General features: G+C 36.2%; 1 protein-coding gene across 10 annotated transcripts in view; it reads right to left on the bottom strand.

Moving 5' to 3' along the window:
- BIRC6 (baculoviral IAP repeat containing 6) overlaps positions 1-22,002 on the bottom strand; it is a 254,915-nt gene that overhangs the window by 163,547 nt on the left and 69,366 nt on the right. For 6 of the 10 annotated variants that reach the window (XR_002732443.2, XM_023216386.2, XM_023216391.2 and 3 more), the window contains exons 11-22: positions 21,240-21,389; positions 19,456-19,681; positions 16,765-16,925; positions 14,980-15,111; positions 14,382-14,513; positions 11,223-11,401; positions 9,451-9,584; positions 8,680-8,841; positions 8,451-8,582; positions 7,048-7,145; positions 5,011-5,158; positions 3,727-3,860 (exon numbers count right to left, since the gene is read on the bottom strand). Coding sequence is in view for 9 of the 10 variants with exons in the window: in XM_023216386.2 (XP_023072154.1) it covers positions 3,727-3,860; positions 5,011-5,158; positions 7,048-7,145; positions 8,451-8,582; positions 8,680-8,841; positions 9,451-9,584; positions 11,223-11,401; positions 14,382-14,513; positions 14,980-15,111; positions 16,765-16,925; positions 19,456-19,681; positions 21,240-21,389 (1,788 nt within the window). In the remaining variant the exon portion in view is untranslated. The remainder of the gene's footprint in view (positions 1-3,726; positions 3,861-5,010; positions 5,159-7,047; positions 7,146-8,450; positions 8,583-8,679; positions 8,842-9,450; positions 9,585-11,222; positions 11,402-14,381; positions 14,514-14,979; positions 15,112-16,764; positions 16,926-19,455; positions 19,682-21,239; positions 21,390-22,002) is intronic. The other 4 variants (XM_023216393.1, XM_023216390.1, XM_023216392.1 and 1 more) reach the window with 2 other exon arrangements.

The following is a 22,002-nucleotide window of genomic DNA, read 5'->3' as shown; positions in this document are numbered from 1 at the left end:
ATTTGTTCCCTTGAAGTGGGAAAAAAGCCATGCAGAAAGAACATGAGTGAAATCCCCATAGTAAAGAAACATGGCACATTTAAGGAACTGAAAGAACAATATAGCTAGAGGGAACAGTTCTCAATTCTAAGATCCCTCTAAATATCTTTAAAATATTAAGAACCCTGAAGAGCTCTCGATTCCATTGTTTTACTGGTACTTCCCATAGTAGAAATTTTAAGATGTGAAATTTAAATATTAATTCATTTATTAATAAACCCATTAAATGTTAAAATAGTATAATTTGATGAAAAATAACTGTTCTCTGAAGCAAAAATAATTTGATGAAAAAAGTGACAATGTTTTACCTATTTAAAAATCTCTTTAAAATGTGAAGGATCAGGCCGGGCGCGGTGGCTCAAGCCTGTAATCCCAGCACTTTGGGAGGCCGAGACAGGCGGATCACGAGGTCAGGAGATCGAGACCATCCTGGCTAACACGGTGAAACCTCGTCTCTACTAAAAAATACAAAAAACTAGCCGGGCGAGGTGGCAAGTGCCTGTAGTCCCAGCTACTTGGGAGGCTGAGGCGAGAGAATGGCGTGAACCCGGGAGGCAGCGGAGCTTGCAGTGAGCTGAGATGCGGCCACTGCACTCCAGCCCAGGCGACACAGCAAGACTCCGTCTCAAAAAAAAAAAAAAAAAAAATGTGAAGTATCAGAGGATACTTGGATTCTCCTACCTGTCTCTGCATTCGACATGTTGTAATATGTCATTTTAGTAGAAGTAGGTAAAAAAATCTGGCCCAACACAAATATGTAGTTGGGAAAAGAATACTTTAACATACTTGCATATTCAAAAACTTGGCAAGTGGTAATTTCTTAAAGGTTACAATGTGGTATCTGAAATCTTACCAATGAACTTCTCAAGCTCTGTTACATTAAGATCAGCTGATATATCTTATACTTTTAAGGAACTTTACCCATGCATAATGGTGAAACCATTGCATTGATCATTTGGAAAATATTGGTTCACCACTGTATACAAATATTCCAAATGTTGACACATTTCATTATCCAATATTGGAAAATTACACTCTCTAATATCAGATCCCATGAGAAAAGTCCACATACTGGGAAGCTATCAAGCTTACTATGGGAGATATGTTTCTCATTCACTTTTCAAAACACAACTGTCAAGTAACGCAGTGTAAATGGGCGTAGTTTGTCTGTCAGTCATTACTGCAAATAAAAATGGTATTCCAAGAATCAAGCAAGTAGTTCAGCTTGTAACTCAACTGCACAATTCCCTGAAACAAGCATGGTACTTTGGCATGCCACAGAAGTACTCTATGCATATATATCACTCATCTCAGAATAAAATATGTGTATTCATGGGTTAAAATTTTAATAAAATTAATAATTTTTACTGCATCAAGGGCATTTTAAAATGAAACTGACGTTTTTATTACAAGTGCATAGTGAATAATACCATGCTTTTTCACAATTGATAAAAATGTCAATGAAATCAAAAAGACAAATAACATCATTCTACGATCATCAAAATAGTTATGACCATACAGATCCCCTTAATGATCTCAGGAACCCTTTGGGGGTCTATAGAACACACTTTGAGAATCACAGGGCCAAAGAAGACTAAACGGGGCAATGACACAAGATAAAGTGGCAAGGAAAAGACAGCCAAATCATTTAGGATTTTCAATGCTGTATTACAAACTCTGAACTTCAGAAGATGGGAAGACATGAGAAGTATTCTAAGGAGAAAGGTAAAGTAATTGAACGATCACACTCAATGCAATGTGGAGAATATACTGAAGTGAGGCAAGAACAGATGTAGAAGACCACTGTGAAAGCTATTATTGTAGTCTGGGTTCAAGATGACTGTAACTTGTGATCATGAGAGGTAAGAGAGTGAACAAACTCGAAATACAGTCAGCTCTCTGTATCTATGGGTTTGGCGTCCACGGATTAACCAACTACAGACAGAAAATATTCAGGGGAAAAAAATGAATGGCTGAGTCTGTTACAGCCTTTTTTTCTTCTCATTATTCCCTACACAATACAGTATAACAAGTACTCATGTAGCATTAACATTGTATTAGGTATTATAAGTGATGCTGAAACAATTTAAGGCACACAGCAGGATATGCGTAAGTTATATATAAACTGCACTACACCATTTTTTATAAGGGACTTTAGTATCTACAGATTTTGTTGTCCGTGAGGAGTCCTGGAACCAATTCCCCACGGATAGAGAGGAACAACTGCGTACACTGGTGGAAAAATAGGTGCCATATGGTGGTATCCTCAATGTGGGAGATAAGAAAGATATAAGTATCAAGAATAACACTCACATTTCTGTCTTGTGCCACAGATGCCATTAAGAACACCAAAAACAAATGCTGTAGAAAAACTAATAATGAGGAACAACACGATGAGACATTAAAGTGGAGACATATCATGATTTCTAAATCCCTTGCTCTGAGTCTTCTTTACTCATTTGCAAACTTGACTACCTCAGAGCTTGGAATGAACCTTACAGTCTTTCCCTTACACTTTTACCCTAACAGATTTAACTGCTTCTTTTGGTATACTGAAGGCATCGGTATCTCCAGTTCTAGTCTCTCCTCTTAGTTGGAATCATAAATTGCAGTGGCCTAATTGATGCGTCACTTGGATAGAGAAGACAGAAAATGGTGAGATGGGCATAAGGCAATCAGAGCCTAAGGCATCAAATACAGCAATAACACATATATCCAAGTCAGCATAAGTAATTAAAAAGCAAGTACCAGACCGGTACGTGTAGTATGATCTATCATTAGAAGCTATATTAACGAATATGGGTAGCAAACAAGTTTAAATAGCTAAACATCCAGTTAACAATAGTAACTTAAGAGGGTGGAAAGGTTGGGGTTGAGGCATTTTACATTTCATTTACATTTCTGTATTTGATTTTTTTTTATTTTGCTTTTATCACACCTCATAAGTTACTTTTCAACAAAATTGAACTTCTCCCTCAAAACTTATTTATATCTGGTTATTAATCTGTTTGCAAATTTTCTAACATTTTTGTTTCCTAACAACATTTGTAGTAAGTGTAATTAGATGGAAGAAAAAAATGAAATGGTCACTGTTTTATCTAACAAAAATAGACAGCAAATTTTAGCACTTAAAAAGATTATGTAAATAGTGTTATGCATACATCCGAAAAACACATTCTTCAGAAAGTATAAAAGGATATCTGTAATGTATACAAAGCTTACCTCAAGAAAGTGACAGATGCAGAAAATAATCTTTTGTTTGTGCATCCTTATTTATTACAGTAAGTATATATTACTAATTTTGTATTTTTGAAATAGGAAATTTTTTTAACTTTATAAAGGCAGCAAAGGTACATCAAATAAAACTGAAAAGGCTACAACAAACAAATCAAATTTTAAATAGTCTCATATAAGCATTAAAATCACACTGAAATGAAATGCATAACAGAAACAAAAAATTTAAAGTCACAACCCTTTCAAACATGATTTTAATATACTGGGATTTTCTTCAGGGGGAAAGAGGAAGTTAAGAACTTCTAGCAAATATTTTAATGATTCATATGTTAAGTTTTAAGGAATTTTAGTTTTCTAAAGAAAAAACATCATGACTACAATCTCTTAAGTCAAATGGCAACTTAAATCCAAGACACAACATTCAGAATTTCCTTTAATAAAAGAAATCACTACCTGAAAGGACATCTGATAAATCAATTTCATCTGACTGGACACCAATGCTGCTGTTATAAACATTTTTACAAGAAGAGCCACTCATCTCCAAATCAAAGAGGACTGGATCAAATGGTGAGCTATATAATCCATATCTGAAAAATAAAATAATGCACTAACAATTTTCCTTTCAACCATCTGATTAACAAATTACCTTTACTTAGTTTTAAAAGCAGTCTAACAGCGCAGAGGGAGATGCTGATTACATTTGACCCATCAAATTCAGTGAATCTCAACTATGTTCCCTGCAATCCATACTCTAAAGGACACTGTCCAGAGACTCAACATACGTGATTCCAATAAGCTGGCAACTAAGGTACTAAGACTGCCACCTGCAGATTGAAGCGAGGGTAATTAGGCACTATTCTCTGCCCTGAATCATTACAACACAGCCTCAAGTACAAAGGCTTTGAGTAAAATGTCATCAAAATCAGAACATCTAATCTAGGAAATTCTAAAATCTCTGCTCTAAATAAAGGAACGCCCTACTTCAAACGTAGACAATCAGGCAAGAACTTAAATCTAACCTTTTGCTATTGCTTAATTCATCATGTTACAAGTTTTAAAATATAAGTAGCAGGTAGAAGAATACTAGTTATGGGACAATAAGTGATTCACATAATTCGATCCATAAAGTGCACAGAGAAACAGACACATTACATTCTTCTTCCATTAGCAGGGGATACCACTTTTCAGTATTAAATAAAATTAGCCCTCTGAATAATTATCATAAGGATTTATCAAACTGTTAAAGAGTAATTTCTGGCCGGGGACGGTGACTCACGCCTGTAATCCCAGCACTTTGGGAGGCCGAGGTGGGCAGATCAACTGAGGTTGGGAGTTCACGAACAGCCTGACCAACATGGAGAAACCCCATCTCTACTAAAAATACAAAATTAGCCGGGCCTGGTGACGCATGTCTATAATCCCAGCTACTCGGGAGGCTGAGGCAGGAGAATCGCTTGAACCCGGGAGGCAGAGATTGTGGTAAGCCAAGATTGTGCCATTGCACTCCAGCCTGGGCAACAAGAGCGAAACTCGGTCTCAAAAAAAAAAAAAAGTAATTTCTGAGAAAACAGAAGAAAATAAAACTTCAGGCTACATGTGGAAAAAGTAAGGTATAAACTAAACATTTTTGTAAGAAAAATACTGTTTTCAGCATATATACATAAAATAATACTTCTCTGAAACGGCATGATCATACTCAGAGACGCCTGCTATTAATCATTAGATATACTAAAATACCTTGTCTGAAGTAAAGCCTCCATTGGTGTTAGCCTGTCCTGTAACTGTCTGGACACTGCAGTAAGCAAAGATGCACAAGCTGTACTGCATCCAGCCAGATCTTCATCTTTCACATAATTCAGTAAGACAAAATACCAATAGACAGAACCTGGAAACAACAACAACAAAATAAATGTTTCTTTTTCCTCCTTTTCCTCTAATAATGAGAATTTAAGATTACCTGTTTATCAGAATACCTCCTTTTGCTAGAAAGACACTCCTTTTTCTGGAAAAAAAAATCTTATGGGCAATTTACAAAGACAACTCCTTGGAGGGATAGAAGACGACACTTAAAATATAAACAACACACTGAGGCACAGTCTTACACTAAAAATTTCAAACATTTCTGAAGAGTTTCATAAAGTCAACATAGGCATTTAGGTGCATAATAATGTGAGATGACTCTGAGGGACACTTCAAAATAGCTGAAAAAGTGAGGAGACTGCAGGTCCTTCAAATCACCCTTACCGAAATACTGTTTCTCTGTACAAAACTTTTTAAAAATAGTGGATGGCAGTGAGCTTCAAACAGCCCATTTTAGTGAATGAATGGGGAATAAAATTATTCTATAATGTGTTAGGTACAGATCAACATTGCTTAAAAGATTATCGTGACTGTATTTTTGCTTTTTTTTATTAACTGCTACATACATGCCAAAACTTAAGCATCCTAACTTTAAAACCATCCTTAAGAAGCTTTTAAACATTAGAGACTATCGTAACGAGTTGTAATGAGCAACTGAGTCAAAATGTTCTATTCCAGAGTTAATTGTTGTAGCCACAATACGTTCCATGTAAATATAAACACACTTCATCTAAATTAAGAGAATGATATAACTTTTTAACAACTCTGAACAAGCTTTTTTTTTTAACACAACGATGAAATCTTTATGAAATACATAACTCACTGAGGTACTTGTTGAATAGGTTGTTTTTTAAACTCCTGGCCTCAAGCAATCCTCCCTCCATGGCCTCCCAAAGTGCTGGGATTACAGGTGTGAGCCACTGTGCCCAGCCTGAATGGTTTGTTTTTTAATAAAACAGATTGTGAAAAATGTCTATCAATAAATAAAATCTGACTTAGAAGGCCAAATTAGTAGCCCTTCATAGTAACACTATATACTAGCAAAAACAGTAAGCATCTTTAAAAATCTTCATTACCTTATATACGTGGTATTTTAGAGAACTGCTTTATGAATTCCTACTTGATAACTACATTCATTCTTTTTTGATACACAGTAATTGCACATATATAGTGGGTACATGTGATGTTTTGACATATGTATGCAATGCATAATGATCAAATCAGGGTGTTTAGGATATCCGTCACCTCTCTGCATTGGGAATATTTCAAATCTTTTAATTATTCTGAAATATACCACAGTCACCCTACCACGCTATCAAACACTAGAACTTATTTCTTCTAACCATACGTTCATACTCATTTATCAACCTCTCTTCACACCCCACTCACACCTTCCCAGACTCTGGTATCCATCATTCTACTCTGTACCTCCCATTACATTCATTCTTGAAAGGCATTTCCACAGAGTCCTCAGGTGCTTTAAAACAACAACAACAACACTGGCCCCTTTTAGGAAACTCCAGTTTGCCATAGTTCCTACCAATCACACAAAACATATGCGTGTGCAATGACACCTGGACCATTTTACTTATTTATGTCACCTCCCTGGCTGACATCTGATCTGTTATAGTCAGCAAACAACCAAACAACTCAATGATTGTAATGAAGTACAGAAAAATAGCTATGAATTAAGATGACTTGATAATAATGTAACTGTCCCATGAATCTTTTCCTTGAAGTATTATTGATGGAGTATATGCCCACCCAACCACAATCTATCGATCCCTTCAAAAAATACAGATAAGCTACAGAAAAGTGAACTTTAATAGAGAAAACATAGTTACAAAATAATCCTAAGTAATATATATGAGATGTTCCATATGACTACAACTATTTGTGATTAATTTTACATACCACCAGTTGCTGCTGCAGGTAAAAACGACATATTATCAAGTAAAGCCTTCAATAGAACAGATCCAAATCCTGGTTGACATGGGTCACATTTGCCATTACTGAAAAATTTTTTAAAAGAAAAATTGTAAAGACATTACTCAAGGTCTAAATTGTACCCTAAACCTGGTGTGGTACTTAAAAATCTTAGCTCTATAAAATACCAAAAGATAACAGGGACTGATCATACTAAGGATCACTGTAAATTTTTTCTTATGCATTAAACCATTATCTTTACAACAGTCAATACTGACCATTAGCTCTTAGACACTTCCTAGATACAGCAGCAAGTAGGAACCTTTAAACATTAAGAACCCGTATATGCAGTTTCAATTTCTATGGTTTCAGTTATACATGGTCAAGTACAGTTCAAACACAGGTGAGTACAGTACAATAAGATATTTTGAGAGACCACATTCATATAACTTTTATCATAGTATATTATTATAACTGTTCTATTTTATTAGTAGCTATTGTTAATCTCTTACTATGCCTAGTTTATAAATTAAACTTTACTGCAGGCATGTACATACAGGAAAAAAACAATACCATATATATGGCTCAGTACTATCTACAGTTTCAGGTATCCACTGGGGAGGGGAGGGGTCTTGGGACACATTCCCTGGGGACCAGGGCAGACTGTTCTAATTTGTTTCAGGGTTTAGAAAAAAGGGGTCTGCACAATGCTACAAAAAAAAGTAGGTAAGATTGTTACATAACAGAGAAAACACTTTAGGGCAAGAAAAGACAACCAAGGAAAATAGGAGTGAAAGGGGTGTAAGAGTTCCCTTGCCAAATTCTCCAAACTGCTACCAATAGGCAGAGAAGCTCAGCAGACTTCTTTTCTTAAAAGTTAAATAGGCCAGGCACGGTGGCTCACACCTGTAATCCCAGCACTTTGGGAGGCTGAGGCGGGCAGATCACAAGGTCAGGAGATCAAGACCATCCCGGTTAAAATGGTGAAACCCCATCTCTACTAAAAATACAAAAAAAAATTAGCCGGGCATGGTGGTGGGCGCCTGTAGTCCCAGCTACTCGGGAGGCTGGGGCCGGAGAATGGCATGAACCCGGGAGGCAGAGCTTGCAGTGAGCCGAGATAGCGTCATTGCACTCCAGCCTGGTCAACAGAGTGAGATTCCATCTCAAAAAAAAATTTAAAAAAAGTTAAATACCCTTACTTAACATGACACTTTCACCTAAGAACCCAAAATTCTTGCTAAGATTATCAACAATCTTCATCAACTTTTGAAATTCTCTTAAATTACACATACATTAAACAAGGATCAAATTACACTATAAACAAGGTATCACCCACTAAATTGCAGGTGTACCTAGAAAGTATGCTTTCAACTTAAAAACATACCAACCTAATGCACAAGGCTAGAAATCGGGCACACTTATGGGCTATACTTCGTCCTGCCTCAAAGAAGCAAACACGTATGATGTCTGACAGACATTTTCGTGTTTTTGAAAGTAAGCTCTCATTTCCTTCCTTTGAGCTGCAAAACAATAGCAGACATTTAGACTCATCTTGTATTTTCAATCACAACATCCAAAAGGCAATCAACAGTGGTAAGCAAAATTTTAATTATTAACCTTCCAGGTCCATTTGAATGAACTCCAGCTAACCAACAGAGAGTATCCAACACAAGGCTCTGGGCATGTTCTGTGATCTGGCCATCATCTGTTTTTCTGCAAAGAGTGTTAAGAAGCTTCTCATGAAATTCTGAAAACTGTAACATGGCACATCGTTGCACTCTACAAAAACAGAAAATATAAACACATTACCGACCAAAACAGAACAACTAAAGCTATCACAACCTGGCTGGTAATGCAATGTTTCATTTTAAATCATGAACATCGCAAGTACATTTAAAAACAATTAATAGCTATATGTCAAGTATTTCATTTGTAGAAAAAAATTTTTAAAATTACATTTACAATAATGTGTTGTAATGTAACAAGGAATGTGTATAATTTCCTTTTGTTTTGTTTTTTTTTTTCTCCAGAAATTGGGTGTCTCTCTGTTGTCCAGACTGGACTCAAACTCCTGGGTTCAAGTGATTCTCCTACCCCCACGTCTTGAGTAGCTGGGACTACAGGTACACGCTCCCTTGCCTGACGAGTGCATGTCAAATTAATATCTATTATCCATTCCTGCTACATAACAAGCACTGTACAGACACAAGAGATAAACCAATGAAGTATAAACACAACTCATACTCTCATCAAGATTATAATTATTTAAGAAAAATGAACAAACAAAAATTTTCAGGTAAAATATTTTTATGTTTGTGTGTCTATGTGTGTGTTGCTGTTTGGCACTTTCATTACTACAAGAATAGCAAGATAATGCAATGAAATTACCTTTCCTTAGAAATTGATGTTTTCTTAAATCTTCGAATGGTGACAGAGACCTCTTGAAGTAAATCACAGCCCCGGAGGTTTTCAGATTTACGGGTGCCACTTGTATTTTCATTCTTAACATTAGATGATTTTTCCTAAACATTACAAATAATAATAAAATTCAAAAAAAAAAACTAAACTAAAAATCATTTACCATTAAAGTTATAAAATAAAGGAAAATAATTGAACTGTGGCCATCAAAACATAAATCTCAAGTTAAAATGATAGCTTTTACCCTCATATTCAGTAAATGACTAATTTTCTCCGGAATTACAATAGGGGAAAAAAAGAAAGACACAGCCACTATTTTAAAGGCAATAACCCAATGATTACAGATGATAAAACCAAAGTCCTAAGTCCAATTCCCACTGAGTGCAGTGGCTCAGGCCTGTAATCCCAGCGTTTTGGGAGGCCAAAGTAGACAGATCACTTGAGCTCAGGAGTTCGAGAACAGTCTGACAAACATCTCTACCAAAAAAATACAAAAGTTAGCCAAGCATGGTGGCAAGTGCCTTTAATCCTAGCTACCTGGGAGGCTGAGTCAAGAGAATCACTTGAACTCAGGGGGTGGAGGCTGCAGTAAGCTGAGATCACATCACTGCACTCCAGCCTGGGCAACAGAGCAAGACTCTGTCTCAAAATAATAATAATAATAATAATAATAATAATAATAATAATAATAAATAATAATAATAAAATAACTACGTGAGATATGTCAGGCTCCCCAATTGCTAAGGTTCACTTACTTTCAATATTTAAAAAAGGGAGACAACAGAACCTGCTATGCCTACCTCAGAGTTATAACGAAGATTACATCAGATAAAGTACACAGAAGTCCTTGAAAAACTGGAAGACCTATATATATGTAAGATGATTGGTATTACTGATCAGTATCAGTATGATACCTTATGAATAATGATGATAAACAAAACCTCCTTCCTGAGTTCCAGGAAATCCAAGATAAGTCAATTGTAAAGAGCTGCACGGTTCACAGCTACTTTCAGAAAATCAACCATGAGGATTAGAACCTATCTTAAAATTATTCCCCAACTTCTTTCTGTATATCCCAAATATTCACCAAAAACAAGATTGTGAGTTGCCAATAGAGGGCATATGAAGAAACTCTCATACCAAAAAAAATAAATATAATCGTCTAAAATAATCATAAAGGGAAATATCTGCTAACAATTACTCTCTATTCAGTACACATTATAAAAGCTAGGTAATTTGCCTAAAGTTAATTCAGGCTGGGTGTGGTGGCTCACGCCTGTAACCCCAGCACTTTGGGAGGCCAAGGTGGGCAGATCACCTGAGGTTAGGAGTCAAGACCAGACTGGCCAACATGGTGAAACCCCGTCTCTACTACAAATACAAAAATTAGCTGGGCGTGGTGGCACATGCCTGTGATCCCAGCTACCAGGAAGGCTAAGGTGGGAGGATGGCTTGAACGTTGGAGGCGGAGGTTGCAGTGAGCCGAGTTTGCGCCACTGCATTCCAGCCTGGGGGAAAGAGTGAGACCCCATCTCAAAACTACGAAATAAAATAAAATAATAAAGTTAATTCAAAACATTTCTCTTTCCAAATATATTTAAGTCACTCCAAAGAAAAAATACAAACAAATCAAGTGTATAGTAAAACATCACTGAAGGGTCATACTACTTTTAACAGTGTGTTAAATCTGATCCACAATGTTTACAACAGTATTGTTATTGTTCAAAATGATACTTTCATACCTTGCCTGCTGCAACTTTAGCCAAAAGTGAAGCAAGTGAGTAACCCTTGTTACTCTGGTGTTTTAGGGATGGAAGCCTTACTACAGGACGTATGCCACCATTACAAATCTCTTCTGTTCCTCTTTCATTCACTGCCTTGACATGGATTAAAAACGAACGATATTTTCCTCCTGCCATACCTAGAGAAGTGGAGTAGAATGGGGAAAATAACTGAATCACCAATAAATTCCACTGTTTTTCATCTTCATAGAACAAGATCAACAACTAACTCCACAAAAAGTACAGTAGGCCAGAACTTTCAAATTATACTGTTTGAGCAGAAGAAAGGTGAACCACTTGCACATGCTGTCAGCAGAAAACAATGAACAAAGGAATGATATGAATAGTATAAAACCATTATCTTTGACTAACTGAGATAAACATTTGGCATGTTTTTTCCCCCAATCTTGTTCATTTTAATGGTAAAAATGTTGTAAACTACACACACACAAACACACACACACAAAACTGTCATTAAGCTATCATCCAGATAATTACAGAATGTATATCCATCCAGTCTTCTTGTGCATACATGTACACACATCCATATATATGTGCATATACACACATAGCATTACAGTACCGATGGCTAAAAATGTGCATGCAGGCTTTAGAGTCACTACCTGGGTTTGGATAAAGGATCTGCCATTTATTAGGCATGTGACAAATTATCCTCTCTGTGGCTCAGTTTTTTAATGTAAAATGATACTAATAGTTCCTACCTCAGAGTTAATTAAACCACTCTTAACTGTGCTTGGCACAAAGAAAGCACTCAAGTAATTATTATCACTAGTACGTGTTTTATATTAACTAAACTGGGATACTATACAATCTATATATAAAATACATTTCTTAATTATCATCAAATTACTACATCTGCCAGCAAACTATCAGTCTGTTGCTGCATTACCAGGTATTAAATCTTTTCAAGATTATAAATGCTATCACTCTAGTTAGCTACCTGCCTACTGTGCTAGCACTACACTGTTACATTTTTCTTAACACTACTGTACTATTCTCTGTGTTGTGGTATCTGACATTCTGTTTCAAAATTTCTTTGGCCGGTGTTACCCCTTTACTCTTCCATAAAAACTTAGCACTTACCTTGTTCAGCTTCAAAGACGTTGGGGAGAATTTTATGGAAAAAAATCTTAGTATACTCTAAGAAAATTATTATTTCTAACAGTACTGAGGCTTTCCAAACACATGTCATGTAATTCTACACTCCATTTTGTCAAAATCGGTACTTTTGGCCAGATGTGGTGGCTCACACCTGTAATCCTAGCACTTTGGGAGGCCAAGGTAGGAGGACCCCTTAAGCCTAGGAGTTGGAGACCAGCCTGGACAACACAGGGAGACTGTGTCTCTAAAAAATAAAAAATTTTTTAAAACACCAATATTTCTATTTCCACATAAAAATTTAAGATTCACACTCTCATTGAACAAAATTTATAATCTAAATAATGTGAGATTTTAATACTTTTTGTTCACATGAAACCTAACACATAACATCTCGAAAACCTAATGACAATAAGAAAGCACAAAACCTGCATATATACAGGCTGAGTATCCCTAATCTGAAAATCCAAAATGCAAAACTCTTTGAAAGCCGATATGATGCTAAAAGGAAATGCTCATTGGAACATTTCATAGTTTGGATTTTTGGATTAGGAATACTTAAGTATTGCACAAATATTACAAGTATACCACAAATATTCCAAAACCAGAAAAAAAACCTGAAATCTGAAACACTTCTGGTCCCAAGCATTTCAGATAAGGGATACTTGACCTGTGCAATTAAACGGTTATGTGTGAATGTGGACAAACATTAGGAAGCAAACGTACACAAATGTAAATAGTTGCCATATAGATGGTCAGCTATTTTCTTGGGTTGGAGAAGGATCTCTACATCCCACCCCACCCCAAATTTCTTTAACAACTGAACTAGTCATTTTGTGTTGTTTTTTTAAATTCATCCCCAGGATACAAAAGCCGAAAACGTCCTACTACTGATATTTCTATTTATTATCAACATGATAGCCCATTATTTTAAAACATTCATTATAATCTGCATTTGTTTATGACACTCAAATCATTGTATATGACACTGTCAAAGCTCTTCTAATAAAAATCCTCTTTTGGCCTGGAGCAGTGGCTCACGTCTGCAATCCTAACACTTTGGGGGACCCAGGCAGGCAGATTGGCTGAGCTCAAGAGTTTGAGACCACGCTGGGCAGCACGATGAAACCCTGTCTCCACTGATACTACAAAAAATTAATCCGGCATTGTGGCACACGCCTGTAGGCCCAGCTACTCAGGAGGCTGAGGCACGAGAACTGCTTGAGCCTGGGAAGCGGGTGTTGCAGCAAGCTGAGATCACAGCACTGCATTCCAACCTGGGTGACGGAGTGAGACTCTGTCTCAAAAAAACAAAACAAAAACCTCTCTTGGCCAGTGGCAGTGGCTCACGCCTGTAATCCCAACACTTTGGGAGGCCAAGGTGGGCAGATGACTTGAGGTCAGGAGTTCCAGACCAGCTTGGCCAACATGGTGAAACCCCGTCTCTACAAAAAAATACAAAAATTAGCTGGGTATAATCCCTGCTACTTGGGAGGCTGAGGCAAGAGAATCACTTGAACCTGGGAGGCAGAGGTTGCAGCAAGCAAAGATTGCGCCACTACACTCCAGCCTGGGTGACAGAATGAGACTGTCTCAAAAAAACAAAACCCAGCCAAAAAAAACCTCTTTTAAGGGAAGAGACTATTATAATATATAATAAAACTCTGAAGAGATAAGACTCTGATGTGATAGGAAGGGTAAAAATGGCAGAACATAATGTCTGCTTACTCAAAAGAACTCTGTTACATCACACTAAGTCATCCTGTAGTCATTTCTTCAATGTTTTCTCAAAAAGCACTGAGACTTCCAAGACACAAAAAGTGGGATAAGATAACCATACAGTTACTTATGACAGGAAATGACCTCAGCTACCAGCAAACTGATGAAATTTCAAATGAAAGTCCCAAAGAAAACAATCTTATTTTTTTGAGATCAGGTTTTTAAAATTTTTTTACAACTGTGGTATTATTAATTCTGCTTTTGTAAAATACATTACTTCACCTTTAACAAGTTTGGGGCTTGTTAACGTCAACATCCCAGCATGCCCTGATAGATCAAGGCCACTAGCAAGCCATACTGGCCCACATAGAATGTCTTCTTTATGATCCTCCAAAAATGGACATAATCTAAGACCTAAAAAGAAAAATACATATTTTTCTTTTAAATTCATTTAAAATGTAGTATTTAATAAGCAAATATCATCCCATTTACATATAATACCACCACAAAAATCACCATACATAGAATGTGTTAAAATAAGAATTGTCATGCTAAGGAACTATAATCAATTATTTGTTATGTTGCTTTCCATTCCCACTTTATTTTACAATTCACCTTTATTTTCAAAAAATTATAAATCACGACTTGATTTCAAATCCCAAGATATTAAAAACCAAGAATGCAAGTATTAGCGCAGCTGTGTTCACAAAAGATGAGCTGAAAGTTAAAGCATATTGCCAAAGCAGAATTATAGGTTATTTTTTAATTGTGTTCTTGAAACCAAGTTTTTGCAAGCCATAAGGAAATCTTGCCCGACATGTTGCATTCAGATCACTACTCCTTTTACTGTCATGGACAACAGCTCTATAATTTAACTCACACTGTGATTCCTCTACATCCATGTGCTGCATTTCTTCATTCAAATCAACCAGGGACGGTTTCCCATTTTGTTCCACTTCAATGTTAAGAGCTGGAGACAAAGGAAAGGTGATCTGCCTATCTACTGCTGTTTCTAGAGGATAAAAATATTAGTAAACTTAATTTTCTTTAATATCAATGATTTATGTGCCTAAAAAATTTAAAATTTCCTGTTAACTTGGGAACTTGTGTGATTTTCATCACAGATGCTTTAAAATGGTTGGAGGAAAATTTTGATTCAATTGTTTTATACATTCTTCTCTCTTTTAATGGTAATAAAATATTTGCCTCAAGAAACAATCTGCAGGCACCTAAACTAAAAGTTCTTACCCTAGGCTGCATAGTACAAGGACTTGCAGAGCTTTAAAACTACTAAATCCTGAGTCCTCTACCCAATTAATTCAAAATCTGTCAAAAGATTGCACATATACGAACACACCCATATACACATAAACTCACATAAATACACAGACACACATACAGTCATTCGCCCCTCGCTATTTGTAGGGAATTAGTTCCAGGATGCCCCCCCCGCCCCAATGCCAAAACCCACAGATGTTCAAGTCCCTTATATAAAATGGCATAATATTTGTATATAATCTTATTCATATCCTCCTGTATACTTTCAATCATCTGTAGTTTACTAATAAAACCTAATACAATGTGAATGCCATGCAAATACTATTTATTTCAGACAGAGTCTCACTCTGTCACCTAGGCTGGAGTGCAGTGATCAGTCATAGCTGATTGTAACCTCCAAATCCTGGGCTCAAGTGATCCTCCTGCCTCGGCCTCATGAGTACTGCCATCTGAGAAGTGCCACAGGTGCGCACCACCACACCCAGCTAATTTTTTTTTTTTTAATTTTTGCCACCATGTGGTCTTGCTACACTGCCCAGGCTGGTCTCAAATTCCTGGGCTAAAGTGATCCTCCTGCCTTGGCCTCTCAAAATGCTAGGATTAGAGGCATGAGCCACCATATGTGGTCTAATATTACTTTTTATCTGTATATTTTCTTATTGTATTGTTTTTTTTAATTCCCACCCCCCCTACAAAAAATATTTTCAATCCATGATCGGTTGTTTCTGAGGTTGGTAGACTGCTGGGATGTGAAACCCACAGATAGAGAGTGCCAGATGTATGCGTACTTTTTCAAAAAGGAAAATTTTCAAGTTTCAATGTTTCAAACTGGAGTTAACTTGCCATTTTACCATGAAATTATCTCCAGCCCCTTAAACTAACTTATTAAGGAGAAAACACTGAGTAGTAACAGCTAGTTTCTAACCATGCTAAATGTGTATAATCTACTTTAATAACTCAGTACAACAAATTCTGAACTTGTAAGAAAGCTAAGTAAAAATGAGCATATTTTTATTACATGAAAGGCTGGCTTCACTAATAACCTTAAAAGTAACTTCCATAACAGTTCTATTCACAATCAAGTCTTCTCCTAGGAAAAGAAATACATAAAGCTAGTAACGCTAAAAGTCAAACTAATTTACACAGGAACTAATCCCACTTCCAAAAAAGCATAATTATATGATTCAAGTTTATGCAATTCTGAACTTTACTGAAAAGTTTTGAAATGTTCTCTGAATTACTTTTCTAAATAAAATCACAAAAAGTAGAGCAGGCAAATGGCAATAATGGGCAGAAAGGGACACAAAACTTAGCCAAGTTGAAAATTAGTTTTCAGAAATCAACCACAAAATAAAATCTTCAACAATAAATTTTGATCCATTCTTACCATTGACTTTCCCTAATCCTGGAGCTTTATTTTTCAGCAGTGTCACTTGTATCTGTGGAATATTGGTGATGTTTGAGTTCAAAACGAATTTGAAGTCCACATGTCCAACCATACAAGCTTTAGGTAGCACTAATTCAAATACATGTTCATCCCAGCTGTTGCTGTCAAATAAGGGGAAAAATGCTAAATAAAGCAAATATCTTACTTCAGCCACAACCATATTATCATTAAGGTCACCTTTCCTACTTTTTGCTTTGCAGCTTCCAACAAAATTTAGTGTTTCTCAATGGGATCAAGAGAGAAAATAGCTCCCAATGGGGAAGGTTAAACATAGGGTAATGAATGATCTTACTTTAGAAATCTACACCTGCCTTGAGACTTGCACATACCAATAAACTCTTATTCCTCAAAGTGTGAACGATTTAATGTGAATATCTTGCAAATTCCTGGTACCCACCCTAGATCTATGAGTAGGGTTCCAGAATCTTCATTTTAAAACAACAATTTCTTGCATTTCTTATATATATTCATTCTTGGGTTTTAAATGCTATATATATGCTGGAAAATGAAAATCTCCAAACTGCTCCACTAAATTTAAGGCTCACATCCAAATGTCTACTAAACATCTCAAACTCATTATGAAAAACCCACTCTCAAATCTCAGTAAACAGAAACTTCATTTTTCAGTGAACTCAGGCCAAAACCTGAAAGCCATCCTTTATTCTCTTCTCTCACACAGTATGTTCAATACATCAGCAAATTCTATTCCTTGTACCTCCAAATTATATTCAGAATCTAACCACTCTTTTCACTACCTCCATCACTACCACAATGGTCCAAGCTACCATCAGCATTCCTGAATTAGCACAACAGCAAACAAACTAGAACCACTCTATCACTGCCCTCCACCACCACAACCATCATTCTAAATACAGAAGTCAAAGTAATCTTTGTAAAATATAAATCATACCACATCACTCCTGTATTCAAACCTGCTAACACTTTCCCATCTCACGTAGCATGAGAGTCTTTTTTTTTTTTTTTTTTTTGAAATGGGGTCTCACTCTGTCACCCAGGCCAGAGTGCAGTGGCACAATCATGGCTGGACTGCCTGGGCTCAAGTGATTCTCCCACCTCAGTTTCCCAAATATCTGGGACCACAGGCACATACCACCATGTCCAGCTAAATTTTTTTTATTATTTATAGAGACGAGGTCTCCCTATATTGCCCAGGTGGGTCTTGAACACCTGGGCTCAAGTGATCCTCCTGAGTCAGTCTCTCAAAATGCTAGGATTACAGATGTGAGCCACCGTGCCTGACCTTTTATAAAGGCATTCATTATCCAGCTCCCAGGTACCCTCTACCTCTTTTTTTCTTTTTGAGATGGAGTCTCTCCCTGTAGCCCAGGCTGGACTGCAGTAGAGCGCAATCTTGGCTTACTGCAGCCTCCACCTCCCAGGATCAAGCAATTCTCTGCCTCAGCCTCCCGAGTAGTTGGGATTACAGGTGCACACCACCACACCTAGCTCCTTTTTGTATTTTTAGTAGAGATGGGGTTTCACCATGTTGGCCAAGCTGGTCTCAAACTCCTGGCCTCAAGTGATTTACCTGCCTTGGCTTCCCAAAGTGCTGGGATTACAAGCGTGAGTGACCATGTCCAGCCCACAGCTACCTCTTTGGATCTCCCTCCCTACCACTCTTCTCTATATTCACAGCACTCCAACAATAATGGTCATATTTCTCTTCCTAGAACTCACAAAATATACTCCTCAGGGTTCTATATTGCTATTGTCATGGAAGCCTTTCTTAGGCCCCTTATATTGAAAATATCATACACACTGTCTCTCTTTTTCTCTCACTTTCTCACACTTACATGCAATTACCTATCCAACAACTACTCGATTGCCATACTCTGTTTTAATAGTCTTCATAGCTTCTATGCCCATATGGCATGGTATATGTATCTGTCTACTTTCTATTGCCATTAGGAGGTAAATTCCATGAGACCCATATTACTAGTGACTATAACAGTGCCTGCTTTTATTAAATACAAAACAAGCATTTGAGTATTTGTTAAATAAATCTGTGAACTAAGTGACCAAACTAATTGCAGTAGTAAATTACTCTCATTATTTTATCCTAAAATTAATATGAATAAGAATGTAACAGTTTCCAAAATCAGTATGACAAGTAGAAGGAACAAAGTCATCAACATGCAAAAATTAGCTTACATATTTGTTAGAGACAACACAGAATTCCTAAGTATATTACTATTTATCTTTTAGACAGTTTAAAAGATAAACAGGTCAGGCACAGTGGCTCATGCCCATAATCCCAGCACTTTGGGAGGCCAGGTGGGTGGATCACCTGAGATCAGGAATTCGAGACCAGCCTGGCCAACAGAGTGAAACTCCGTCTCTACCTAAAATATAAAAATTAGCTAGACGTGGTGATGCGCGCCTGTAATCCCAGCTACTTGAGAGGCTGAGGCAGGAGAATCACTTGAACCCAGGAGGCAGTGGTTGCAGTGAGCCGAGATCATGCCACTGCACTCCAACCTGGGTGACAGAGTGAGACTCTGTCTCAAAAAAAAAAAAAAGATAAACAGTAATATACCTAGGAATTCTACATTGTCTCTAACAAATATATAAGATTAACTTAAAATTAAACATCTTCGGAAAATCTTTTACCTGTCAGTCTGTAGTTTCCAAGTTCGAGTATGCTGAGCAGCATCACCATGGTGTTGCTGATGCAAATGTTGAGGGTGCCTCCTTTGCTGCTGTTCTTGTTGAACTTCTACCCAGCATGGAGGAACAGTCGCTGAAAACCTTGGAGTCAAAGTCTCAAAGCGGGTTAGCTCCACTAGAGATGTCAAGATTTCGAGGGTGAATGGCTGGTCCACCAATAAATCAACTCCTTAAAATTAGTGAGAGTAATATTTGAAATAGGTGTTAAAGAAAAAAAAAAAAGAAGACAATGAAGTTTTAATTCATGGTTATGTCTTCTATTGCAACACTTGCCAAATATTCTGAAAGTTAATAAAGTGGACTCAGGTATCTACATATAACTAAGATAACTAACTCTGGCTAAATAATAGCAAAGAAGAAAATTCTAACTTAAGTATTTAAAATTAGAGACAATACTCACTATTGAAGAAACCCAAATCCATTAGAAAAGGTCTTATTGAACTTTAGCCCTAATAAGGACGGCAAGAAAAGTAGTGGTACTAAAGTGCAAGCCAATGTACATCAGACCAAAATTCACTTTTAGACCCTGTTTTTTACAAAATAAATGCTAGACATCAGCAAGTACATAACATATGCCCTTTTATAACGAATAAAAAATTAAAACAGTCAAAAGCTATATGGTAAATAAATACTTACAAGCTGAAAAATTAAATTGTGTTTTTTCTATTTCTGTGGCAGTTAAGAAAATCTTGTGTACATGCTAGTATTATAAAAGTAATAATGTGCTTCATACTGATTAGGTTTCTTTACAAATGCTATACATGTATTCATATCAGTGAAATGTGTAACATTAAAAAATGCTGAGAAGCTGTTGTTCCCATTTTAAAAAATTAATGAAATACTAAAATATAAAATCTGGTAGGTTTAGAATATTTTCACAATGAAAAAAATGATGGCAAGTTCTATAAAATTATTACAAGTTTAATTCAAATTACATCTTTTTCTCAAAGTCTAGACCCTTTTAAATCTGATTAGTTTGTAAATATTAACAGCATGTCAATCTCCTTTCTTTACATTATTTCTTCATTACAAAATTCACCTTTCCTCTACTAAAAAGTAGTTTTCTGTACTTTATATAAAAATTTTTCTCCATTCAACCAATAACCTACAAAATATGAGAATATTCAGTATTTTAGCTTTTTATACCAAGTTGTATACTTAACCAAGACATCTTGGTTAATTCAAGTAACTGGAGATTGAGAAGCAGACTACAATGATTTCATAAAAGTCTACAAGGCAAATAATGATTTTTCAGCAGGGAGTAACATGCTAGCAAAACTTCTTTTGAAAAATTAGCTCTGGAGGGCAATGTGGGACAAGGATGGGGGAAAAAAGGCAAAAACAACAAACAAATATAAACAAATCTATCTGGAGATTCAGGATGGGACAACATATGTGTGAATATACCACCTAAATATATACTCAGTGACAGCATTTTTTCAGCTTTTCAATTCCAGTAGTAATATTAATAAATGAGCCAGTCTACTAATTTTGTACTTAATGAATTCTCTGTTATATGATTTTTCCCTCCTCTAATTAGACTAAAAGCTCATTAACGGCTGAAATGTTTGTTTTAACCTCTTAGATGACTTCACAAATATTGAGTAACATACCACACAGGTTGAGAATCACACCTTACTTTAATATGTTTACATCTTCCAACAACTAGAAAAAAGACAAATAATACCTAATCATTTTTTTAATCATTTAAAAATTTAGTATCATACCTGAAATGCCGGGACTTGAAGGATTTGATAAAGGCTTGGAACCTTCTGAAGATGGTTCTATTCCTTTAGAAAGAGATCCATCCACTAGTATATCAGCTTCATCAATATCATCACAGGTTCCTCCAATTTGGAGAAAATGAAGCTCACCACCTACAGTGCAGCAAATTTCATAGATACATGAAAAATGAGTAAACATTCAAATATTCAAATGTAATACTACTTAGGAAACAATTTAATGTCACTTCATAGGCAGATAAGGAAAGCTACCAATGTGATGTATTTCCAAGAGTTTAGAAATTTAATTGCCAAGGAATTACAAATTGAAACCAAATTTTTAGGAAGAAAAATGATAAATACATAAACATACATGAAAGCAGGTATTTATGTAGTACTTACTTTTATGAGACAGTATTTTAAGTGCTTTAATTAATTCATTTACTCTTTACCAAAAACCCATGCGGTAGAACAATTACTGTGGCTATTTTACAGATGAGGCACTAGCTATACTGCAATCCACAGCCAAATCTCTTAATCTCAACAGTAACAAAACTTGACAAATACTCCTATTTTTTAAAGCATTCACAATGAAATGAAGGCAACTAAAATTTCTAGTTTAAAATCTCTGTCACAGGAAAAAAACTGACAGCAAATTTAGCATTAATTAAGACAAAAAAATTAACGGGTAATAGTATATTCTAACATTCTAATTTGGAGATTCACTTCCAGCACGACAGAAGAAGGAAGATGATAAATCCCCTTCCTG

This window comes from Piliocolobus tephrosceles, chromosome 15, assembly GCF_002776525.5.
Source record: "Piliocolobus tephrosceles isolate RC106 chromosome 15, ASM277652v3, whole genome shotgun sequence".
Lineage (NCBI taxonomy): Eukaryota > Metazoa > Chordata > Mammalia > Primates > Cercopithecidae > Piliocolobus > Piliocolobus tephrosceles.
The sequence above is the reverse complement of the archived record's forward strand: the minus strand, read 5'-3'. Positions and strand labels throughout refer to the sequence as shown.